The sequence below is a fragment of the Mauremys reevesii genome, linkage group 9 (assembly GCF_016161935.1).
Source record: "Mauremys reevesii isolate NIE-2019 linkage group 9, ASM1616193v1, whole genome shotgun sequence".
Lineage (NCBI taxonomy): Eukaryota > Metazoa > Chordata > Testudines > Geoemydidae > Mauremys > Mauremys reevesii.
The window spans coordinates 47,174,195-47,185,557 of NC_052631.1; the positions used below are offsets into that span (position 1 = coordinate 47,174,195).

Here is an 11,363-nt window from a genome sequence, read left to right on the forward strand (position 1 = left end):
AGGTTTTAGGGCCACATGAAGGCAAGAGTTGCTTCACAACTGGAGTTTGGGTACATCTCAATTAGTGAATTGTCCACCTTCAAGGGTTAATGTCGTTTCCCAGATAGCCATTCTCCTGCAAGAGAATACAAATCATTTTGCTATGACTGTCTGAAGAGTTGGGGTTTATTGCTACTCTTCTCTTCTTTTGAAATAATTATTTTGAAATTCTCTCTTCATGAACTCCCCACAGGAAGATAGACAGCTGAATACACAGAAGAAACCGGCACTAAAAAAGCTAACTTTGCTGCCAACTGTAGTTATGCACCTTAAAAAGTAAGTGTTTGAGTCTCCTCATTACTTATTCTCCTGGGGGAATACTGGGAAGGCTACATATATTAACCCTCTGGTGCTGAGTGTGTGCTAAAAAAATCCGATTCCTTTCTGTTCTAGCTACAATGTGCTGGAGTTTAGGTGGCTTCTCAGAAAGATAATTAAAAAAAAAAAATCCCTTATCTTGAAATGAGTTAAAATGTGTTGCCATGCTGAGGATACAATGTATAGAAACCACTTGCTGTGAAGTAATGGCTGCCTGGCTTTCCCCTATTTAATCTATGCTGAGATGCTTGATAGCTTTGATTTCTTTCAACAGCTTGAGTAGTTTTATAGATCTCAGTTGCTGTTTGGAACAAGTATTTCCTTTAGTTCTGTAGCTTATGTCAGGGCTTCTCAACCTTTTTCTTTCGGAGGCCCCCCCAACATGTTTTAAAAACTCCACGGCCCACCTGTGCCACAACAACTGTTTTTCTGCATATAAAAGCCAGGGCCAGCATTAGGCAGCAGTAATTAGGGCAGTTGCCAGGGACCACATACCACAGGGCGCCCTGCAAAGCTTAGTTGCTCAGGCTTCAGCGTCAGCCTCGGCTGGGAGGGCTCAGGGCCCTGGCCTTCAGCCCCATATGGCAGGGCTTCATCTTTCTGCCATGGGCCCCAGCAAGTCTAATGCCAGCCTTGCTTGGCGGGCCCCCTGAAACTAGCTCGCGGCCCGCCCATTGGGCCCCGGACCCCAGTTGAGAACCACTGGCTTATGTCATAAGTTTTTTGGGGTAAGAGAATGATGGGGTCACTTTCTCTGTATTCGGGAGCCACTATAGAATAATGTCTGTTGTGGAGAAACCAAGAGCAAGGCCCAAGTCTTGTAAGTGGATGTATCTGTGCAGCAAGAGGAGTAGGTGGTTTTTAGAGCTTGCATTAACCAGGTCTCTGAAGTGGGACATAGCTGTTCTTGAAAGGCTGACCTTCCTTTATTCTAAACTTTCCAGACAGGACCTTAAGGAAACTTTCATTGACAGTGGTGTGATGTCGGCCATCAAAGAGTGGCTTTCCCCTCTTCCAGATCGGAGTCTACCAGCACTAAAGATACGTGACGAGCTCTTGAAGATCCTGCAAGAGGTTAGAAGCTGGTGCCTAGCTGTTTGCCTTGGTCTGACTTGCATCCTGCATGCTGAATCTATTCATTAGTGATGAGTAAGGCTATGTTTTAGTCACGGGTATTTTTAGTAAAAGTCATGGATAGGTCATGGACAGTAAACAAAAATTAATGGCTCGTGACCTGTCAATGATTTGTACTATATACCCCTGACTAAAACTTGGGTGCTCTGGGGTAGGGGGCTGCCCGGGGGCATGTGGCCTGGGACCCCTGCTGCTGCTGTGGGGGACGAGGGAGGACTCGCAGGCTCCCTACCCGGTGCCGCAGGGCTCCCAGAAGTGGCCAGCATGTCCCTGCAAACCCCTAGGCAGAAGCATGGCCGGGGGTGTATGCGTGCTGTCACCACCCCGACCACTCGCTCCACAGCTTCCATTGCCTGGGAACCGCAGCCAGTGGGATCTGTGGGGGCAGTGCCTGCAGACAGAGGCAGCACACAGAGCCACTTGGCTGGCTGCGCCTCCGCCTAGGAGCTGAGGGAGGGACATGTCACCACTTTTGGGGAGCCTCCTGAGGTAAGCGCCACCCCAAGCCCTCACTCCTTCACATGCCCCCGCCCTGAACCCCCCCACACCCAAACTCTGGCTGCTGCTGGGGGCGTGGGCGCACGGGCGTAGTAGCCCGGGACTGCCCCAGCAGTGATAGGTACGGATGGCCTGGGGGCTGCCTGAGCAGCTCAGGCAGGCCACAGGCCAGTCGTATCGGCTGCTGAACTTCCCAGACCTCTGTGACAGACTCGCAGCCTTAAAGTGATGAGCCTTTATGAACTTTTAACTCAGAACGTACGTTTCAGGAAATGGCATGTGCAGGTAGTAGTGAGATGCAGTATGGATGCTGCTATCAACTGACCATAGTGGTGAGGCATAGGGAGGATCAAACTCTGAAACAAATGTTGAGTTTGCTTTAAGAGGCTTTTCCTGTCTCATACAAATGTCGTCTGGCTGAACAAAGCTTGGGCAACTAGGGCAACTAGGAAACTTCAATTCTTTAATCCTGATCACTGTTTTGATTTTTCCCTTATTTACTCTATTAAACAAGTCATTATGCTAATCCCTGGCCGTAAAACTGAAAGAAACAACCCACCGAGAGGTCTTTTTGTCATTATCAACAAACTATTGCTTCAGAGCCAGATAGTGGTAGACGGCAATTCCAATATAGCTGTTTGATTAAAAAAGGTCTCTGGAGTGTTTTTGTAGCTATGATGACAATAGCAAGTTAGTAACAAAATATATACTCTGCTTTCAGTTTTGTACGCTAACTATTGGGCTTAGTTTTTGTTAATATCTGGCACCAGTAAGATCAGATGTCATTTATGGTTTACTGAGTATTTTTCTCTCCTCCAGCTGCCTAGTGTGAGCCAAGAGACCCTGAAGCACAGTGGAATTGGACGAGCTGTGATGTACCTCTACAAGCACCCCAAGGAGTCAAGACCCAACAAGGACATGGCAGGGAAGCTAATCAGTATGTAAACCTCCCCCTACAATGCTGTGTCTGCTCACAGAGGTCTCATTTTAGTGTTTAACCTCTGTTTCTTCCACACACTGATTTTCTGTTCTATGTAGAGCAAATTGAACTGGTGATATAAGAGAATCTATATGATCATAGATTAATCTGTGTAACATTGCTTTACATGTTCAAATCTCTGACAAGACGTGTTACATTTAGTTCTTTGGTTTTTTTTATAAAAATTGAAGGACTGCAAGTTGTAGTCTGTATGGAGCACAACAGGTATACATTATCTTTAAGGCTACGATTTTGCCACGGTGGTCGCTGGAAGTCACGGAATCCGTGACTTCCAAAGACCTCCATGACTTCTGCTCCGGCAGCTGGGAGCTGCAGGGTCCCGCTTCATCCCGCAGTGGCAAGGAGCTGTGAGGCACCCCCACCACCTGAGGCAGTGGGCCTCCAAGCCACCATGGACAGCGAGGGACCCCCGCATATCCCCAGCCAGCAGGGCAGGGGGACCCCCGCAGCTTTCTGGCCAGCAGGGCAGGGGGCCCCTCGCAGCTCCCAGCCACCTCGCAGCTGCCAAGCCCCTTCCCATTTTATCATGGATATTTTTAGTGAGTCTGGGACAGGTCACAGTTTCCGTGAATATTTCTTTATTGCCCATGACCTGTCTGTGACTTTTACTAAAAATATCCATGACAAAAACTTAGCCTTAATTATCTGAAACCACATCTGCTATGACATGTTGTAATTCCTTGATACTCATGACACTAAATGCTTCTTCCAAAGCTCTATAGATGGGCAAGAACTCACTTTATAATCCAATAGGTTGGGTTTTAGAAGTCACCTCATTCTGACATGAGACACTAAAAGTGGTTAAAACCCTATTAGTTAAAAAGACAAGCAGCACAAACACTAGCCTTAAGCTGTTGCAAGTTGCATTTAGACCCATTGAAGTTCACTGCAAGTAAAACGTATGTGCCCAGTGATACTGTTTCTGCATTGAAATGTTTCTTTTTACAGATGAATGGTCTCGACCCATCTTTGGCCTTACCTCAAACTACAAAGGAATGACAAGGGAGGAAAGGGAGCAGAGGGATTTGGAACAGATGCCTCAGCGAAGGCGATTGAGCAGGTAGGAGTTACAAATATGGACAAACAAAGAATGTTGTGAATCTGAGACTCTGTTTAGGAAACCTGACCAATATGGTAGATCAGATAACTTGCTAATAAATTGTTAGGGGAAACCTGCAGGCTTCCTCTAAGCAATCCTTTCCCCTTAGTAGATTGCTGTTGTCTTTACCCATGTCCAATTTAAAATGTGTTGCAAGATTTTCTACACTGGATAATGAACTGAGGTTTTCCTTTCTAAATTGGGGCCCTCCTGACTGCTCTCTCAGCGTGAAGCCCCATGTGTGATGGTAGTCAAGTCGCTGTTATTTTAATCTATCCAGAAAATCTACTCCTTTTCTGAGACAGACAGACATAATTGTTCTGTTGCCGCTATCACAACCAGGAATCCTGTGCAGGTTAATTCCTCTAATGTGCTGCTATAGCACTCTTTACTTGAAATTCACCCAGGTAGTTGCTCTGGTTCCTTGAGAGTAGCAGTGGTGTTGGTTATGCCTGCTCTCCATAATCTGGACTGAGTGCCAGCATGCCAAAGGGATATAGTTGAAGCACTTAGTATTGGTAAATATTGCTATCCATAATCTTGGCTCTAAGAAGTTGTGTAATTACTTCTTGCTTTGTCATCACCTGGCAGATGAGTCAGCCTAAGTCACAAGCCACCACTTGTTTTTGCATTTACTCTTGTTTATGGTTTTGGCCTCCTCCTTTGTTCTGCATATTTTTTGTATCTGTGAAGCCTTTTTTTTAAATAGACTTGGTCCCTTTTTATTTGGAGTGAATTTGCCCAAGAGTTATGGGGTTTGCCCTTGTAGCACTCCTTTAGGTTGGTTTGTGTTCTGTTTGAGCTGGTGGATCTTATTTTAATGTGGTGGGTTTTTACTTTATTGTGTAGTTCATAGATGCAGCTCCAGAGCAACATCAGATATTTTGAATACGTGGGGGAGAGGCTGCTGTGATAGGTGGTCTTTGTCCTATGGAGGAAACCCTGTATTTGTCTGCAGCTGTAACATTCTGCTTTGTCTGTACAGTTCTGGTGGTCAGACCCCTCGCAGAGACCTGGAGAAGGTGTTAACAGGAGAAGAAAAGTAAGTTCTCTTTTTTCGCAGCATCCTAGCAATGATGACAAGACTGTCTGTAGGCTCTTCACTGCAGCTGTTTGTTTTCTCTTTGTAATGAAAATGCAGATGCTTGAAGTGGTGGTGCTTTGTGTTTTTAAAGGTGTCAGAAAATACAGCTGATTGAAGGGATTGTATTGATTGTATATCTTTCTGTGTGAGAGTGATCTATTTAACATACATACTTTCTTTTGTTCTCCCAGAGCTCTTAGGCCTGGTGATCCTGGATTTTGTGCTCGTGCAAGGGTTCCAATGCCCTCCAACAAGGATTATGTGGTCAGACCCAAGTGGAATGTGGAAATGGAATCTTCCAGGGTAAGCCACAGAGCAAAGGGAAGAAATTAGTGTCTTATGCTGTCTTAGTGTCTTATATCTAGAAACTCTGTGGTTAAGACTGAGAATCAGTTGATCCTTTAATCACTGCTATATTATTTCAGGTGCCATTGGCCCTTGTGCACCACTTTACTGTTACGTCTATTGTAGTCTAAGGACCATAAGTCCTGCTCATAGGTGGACTCTATAAATCCTATTAAATGGTTTATCTCGTATAAGATCAAATGAAAATCAATAACTGACACAGAGGAACAAGCTATTTATATCAAGGTTAAGACTCTGACTGAAAACCCATTGCTCTAGACCATCTTGGAATCAAAGAAATCTCTTACTATAACTCCTCTTACCCACTTCCAAGTTTTAGTATCATGGCCTTCCTGTTGGCTTTCCCAGAGCTATGAGAAATCAAACACTTGGTAAGTATTAACATTCTGCCACTAAATGTGGCCCATGCATTCCACCTTGGTTCATCCATTTATCTTGTACTAGTTAATTCGTAGCGATGTCAGTATCTTCATATGGCAAACAAAATGTAAGAGGAAGGAGAGATCATTAGATTCTGCTGTCATAATTTTTCCTTCCTTTCATTAATTGAGATGTTGTTCCTAGCCCGGGAGTGTTAAAAAAGGTATTAGTCGCTTGGAAAAGCACAAGAGACGATTTGCTGAACAGAAACGACTCAGCAAAGTGCATCGAGCCATCAAATTCAGCATTGAAGGCAACAGGATGCCCCTGTAGCCCTGACACTCTGCCTTCCTCAAGTTTTAGAGGTACCTTTTAAGGGAGGTATGAACAGTGCATGTGCTTCAGTTGGCAGTCTGCACATCCAGTGGAAGTAGTGTGAATTCACTAACCTGCACATAGGCAGCTCGTCTCTTTTAATCTCCGTAATGTCTGTACTGTGACCTACAATTGTGCAAATTGATTCAGAAAATAATCTGATGTAGCACATAACTTCTGCCATGATCCTGCTACTACAGCTTCCACATGCCCTGATGGCAGGTATTATTTAAAATACCCACCCACAAAAATATCTTTGGTAGGCAGCTAAGTAAAAAGGAAGCCACCTCTGAGTAATCTGAGATGAGCAGGTGTAACGTTGTAAAACATGTTTATGTTTTAATTAGGGCCTCCAGTTTAATTGAAACAGTTACCTAGGAAATGACACAGAACGAGCATTCTTAGCCCTTAATTTAGTACCTCATTGTCACTTCATAATAGCCTCTGTGGCTGAGTTTTTAGTAGTATGAACAAGATCTAAAAGAAGAAACCCTTCAACCCTTTTTGGTCTAGGAAGTTATTTGTGTTGCAAGGCCTTAAGGAGTAAGTGACAGTATAAGGCAAGAGAGTCTTCTGGGGACTGGAGGAAGGCTGATCCTCTGCTGAGGATCTGAGGTGGAGAGAGAACAAGTAGTAAATATTAACCAGAATTTCTTTTGACAACTTAGTTTCTATATTCCAGTTCTTTGAGCGGGGATGGCAGAAATTGATGGCTAGAAAGGATAGTGCAAATAGTGCTAGAATATCCCTGCCACTCTTCAGCTTCATATTTCATTTTTTTTAATTATTGTAGAAAATAAATGAAAAAGCAGAGAAGCCCTGCATATAATTCCAGTCAAGAATCAGTTTTCTCTCTGTATTGTGAATAGAATGTCTGTCTGGATCCAGGTGTTGGAGAGCTGCTACCTTACTAATGGTCTGAATCTGATTATGGACTGGGTACCATTTGGATTCCCAACAAGTAAAAGCTGAGCTTCTGAAGACATCTCCCAAACCCTTTTCTATCCAATCTCCCAAACCCTTTTCTTTCCATGAGTCTCCATAATTTATTATTACTGCACGTTGTGTTGGGATACAGTCTGAATACTCATCTTTTCAAGGAAATATTGCTTATTGACTGAAAGGGCCCTGCTGTCTTTCTGTTGTACAGTTCTGCAGAGCCTTTACAGTTTGTCTATGCAAAATAACTTACCTACTGCTGCATCTCAGCCTTCTGGTTGCAAATAGTCAAAATACAGAAATGAAATGCAAGCACACCTGTAATAGTAATACTTTGTGGACAGTTTTTCTCAGGCATTTTTTCTCCTTTCCACTTACATTTCCCAGTATTCTCCAGTCTTGTTGGTGCCTATTACGGTGACCTGTAGAATCACTTTCAGTTGACCAATTAACATCACCAAGTATGGTCATGTCCTCACATTAGCCACCACCAGGAAACCTGCAGTTTATGAAGCTGTGATGTAATGTACTTCTGGCACTAGATCAACGTTTCTCAAATGTGGCCACCAGGGGCTTTTCTTGTGGTCACAGCCTCCTGGGTGGTGGTTGGTGGGGGGCAAAGCAGCGGCCCCTCCCCCAGGGTCACCAGCAGGTGTTGTTCCCAGCCCCCTCCTGGAGCCACAAATACTGTAGGAGCCAGGTGACCAGTGGGCGTTTCCCCCCCCCCCTTTCCTGGGGCGGTCAGCTTGGGCTTTGGGCTTCAGCCCTGGGGTGGTGGGTGGTCAGCAGGCTCTGTCCCCTAGCTGCAGGGTTTCGGGCTCTGGCCCCAGGCTCTCACCCACCCCACCCCCACGTCGCCCCTAGCTCCAGCTGCCTCCTCCAGCCCCCACTTGTGCAGCAGGACCGCAGGCCTGGACTGACCCCCCACTGCCTCCTCCACCCCCCCCATTCAGTCCCCCCTGGCCCTCCTGCCTCCTTACCTACCTCCCCATCCAGGTTTTAATTTGTCCCCCAGTCTTCTGTGAAAAGTGATATTAACAAATATCACTTTTCAGAAAAGCAGACTTACTAGCTAGCAAGTCTTAAAGAAGGAAAAAAAAACCCACCAGAAAAAGCAAAACAGGCAAAACACCTTATTTGTGTTTCTATTCTGTATCAGTCCACTAAGGAATAGGGACAATTGTACATTATTTGTATTATTGAGTCTGCAAAAAAACCCCTACATAAATAAATTACAAAGATTTGGACATGTATATGTGCATATTTATTTATTTTTTTCCTAAAGTTAATTAAGTATTTTAGGAAAAATTGTCAGCGTGACCACCAGCAAGAATTGGTGGCCGCACTCTGAGGCCACCTAAAATTTTGTTGTGAGAACCCCCTGCACTAGATTATGTTTAATGCAGTTTCTAAGAACTATTCTAACTATTGTGCATTTAGCTAGAATGTGGACAATGAAATGGCCACTTTATTTTCTTTATTCTGAAAGCTTTTATTGTGTGCTGTGTGTGTTTGTAGTGCATATACTTGTGGGATTCTTCTGTCCCAAAAAACCTGTTGGAATTTTTCTGGAACTTTATCAGAACCCTCATTGCAGGGCAACAGGTGCTGGAAGACTTAACAATGCATGCTTCATCTTTCTTGAATCTCTGGGCTTGCTTCTGTTTTTTTCAGTGGTAATTTATGTTTTTTATTTTTTTTTAGTACCAAGGCACCTCTAAGAAGGGGGTAAGTCGACTGGACAAACAGATGCGGAAGTTCACAGATATCAGGAAAAAAAGCAGATCAGCCCATGCAGTGAAAATCAGCATTGAAGGCAATAAGATGCCGTTGTGACCCTTCACAGAATACTCCTTGATCTCTGCTGAGAGATCTGCACCCATAGACTCTTTGGAGACCTTGAAATTTTTTAACGTTGTTTTTTTTAGTGTATCTTTAAATTGTTTGTTCAGCTTCTGATATAAAATGTTGTCTGAGGATTGTGAATCCTGGGACTTTTCCCCTCCTGACTGTATTTAAATTTGTTCTGTTGTGTCCTTTGTACAGATCAAATACTTGTTGTACTGCTGCCCACTTTAGACAATAAAATATACTTCTGTTTTTTGGGGGGTGTCTGTTGATCGGTCAAAGGGGTGGGGTGTGGAGACAGCCAGGACAAGACAGTAAATACCTAATGTTTAGAAACAAGCATTCACTTAGTAATTGTGAATTCTGTTCATACCATCTAGCTCTTCAGTTTTTTCCTTTATTTTGGGGCCAGTGATTTTATTTTAATTACCTATTCTGCCTTTTGACATCAAAGCTGACACTTGCAGCTCTCCAAACACCTTAAACAGTGACTGTCTCCCACTAGTAATTTTTCATCTCATGATGTAGACCCCAAGAAGGTAAGACTTATGTGCATGTCTAAAAATTTGAAGCTTTGTAGAGCTGAAAGTTCCAGTGACTAAAATGATTGGTTGACCTAAGATTGCACAACATTTAGTCATCACTGATAAAAGATCAAGGCAAAATCTTTAATCTGTGAATGATACAGAGCAAATAGCTGCAGTTGGTGAGCAGTACTGTGAAGTATGATGTCATCTTAACTAAAGAAAATTGTCCTTAGTTCAATTACTTTCACTGTCTTAAAAACTGAGCTATAAGGGTGAATCTTCAGGATATCAGGGGTGCTCAAGCAGCCTGACTTAGAGTGCTGGATATTTTCTTTGCTAAATGGCCCATAAAACCCCTAGATGATCATGTTGTTATTTCGTCTTTGCTGCAAAAAAGACTAGAGTGGAATTGTGTACCTCTATCTCTGAAACTGTTCTTGGTGTCTGTAAAACGGGCTGAGAGAGAGGATGCTGGTCCCTTCAAGAGGTTTGGTGTTTAGTGAGAAAACAATGATCTTTCCAAGTAAGCACATAACACTTTACAATCAGAGTGGATACACAGTGAGTTCCTTGAGGCAAGAGTTCTGTTGCCTTCATAGAATATCAGGGTTAGAAGGGCCCTCAGGAGGTTATCTAGTCTAAACCCCTGCTCAAAGCAGGACCAATCCCCAACTAAATCCCCAGATCGCCCCCTCAAGGATTGAACTCACAACCCTGGGTTTAGCAGGCCAATGCTCAAACCACTGATGTGGAAAGCACTTAACATGCTATGGCTTCTGCTAGAAAAAATTAGAACTCCAGGCAACTGGATGCTTCCTCTTCCAGTTTGTTCCCTCTGAAACTGAGCTTGGACCATGGTCATGAAAAATAAAGGCCTGATGTGAGAAGTAGCAGGGAACTGACAATGATGCAGAGAAGCAAACCCATAGATTCTGATCTAGAGCCTATTATTTGAACTTGAGTTGTCGACTGTTGCATTGAATTGCATGGCTTTCTGTTAAGGTACAGTATCTGTTCAACTACATCCTTATGGTACGCTGAGAATTGATTTAGTTTATTAAGAATTCCTTGAAAAAAGGTGCAGCCAAATTCCATTTCTGCTACAGAAGTAGGTGCAACTCTATGGAAACCCATGAAGTGATATAAAATATCAGGGCTAAATGTGGCCCTTAGAGCTTCCTTCAACTAAGCTTTTTCCCCTGTCATTGATGCATGAGTATTTTAGTGCTATTTGCTTCATGGTTGAATGAAGCAGTCTGCCACTCCCCACATGGGGAAGGGTTGAAATTTAAAATTGCAGATTGTGCTGTAGCTCTACATTGTACTTTCTTCCACTTATCAACTGCTCCAAGAGTTGATGGCCTTTCCTGCAATAGGAAATGAGCAGACTTTTCCTTTCAAGTTGATGGGAATCAAATAATCGTTAAAGTTGCATTTAATTTTCTCCCAGGGGTTAAATGCTTTGAGGAGTGAGGGGGAAAGGACACAGATTTCTATTAATTTGAATGCCTATTATTTTTGAACTCTGAAAACTTAATAGTAAATTTGAATGTTTGGTCTCATGCGACCTTAAAAAAATTGAAGTGGGAAGGAATTCTTTTCTATCACTTCCAAATACTGCACAAAGGTACACAGGAAAAGCTTTGGGAACTTTTGAATTTCATTTCCTGTTTGGTCAGCGTGATGAACTCAGCACCACGTAGCAACACAGGTGACCATGCAGTCCTCCCAGAATCGTAGAGCGTAGAATGTTTCTATGCTCCCCGGGATCATCTC

The 11,363-nt window shown here is 43.5% G+C and overlaps 1 protein-coding gene across 1 annotated transcript in view; it reads left to right on the plus strand.

Moving 5' to 3' along the window:
• IWS1 (interacts with SUPT6H, CTD assembly factor 1) overlaps positions 1–9,214 on the plus strand; it is a 28,444-nt gene extending 19,230 nt beyond the window's left edge. Inside the window, exons 8-14 of the mRNA XM_039488745.1 lie at positions 233–315; positions 1,302–1,431; positions 2,809–2,926; positions 3,938–4,049; positions 5,074–5,130; positions 5,364–5,475; positions 8,917–9,214. Coding sequence (XP_039344679.1) covers positions 233–315; positions 1,302–1,431; positions 2,809–2,926; positions 3,938–4,049; positions 5,074–5,130; positions 5,364–5,475; positions 8,917–9,048 — 744 coding nt within the window. The 3' untranslated portion in view covers positions 9,049–9,214. The remainder of the gene's footprint in view (positions 1–232; positions 316–1,301; positions 1,432–2,808; positions 2,927–3,937; positions 4,050–5,073; positions 5,131–5,363; positions 5,476–8,916) is intronic.
• Positions 9,215–11,363: the final 2,149 nt, after the last annotated feature.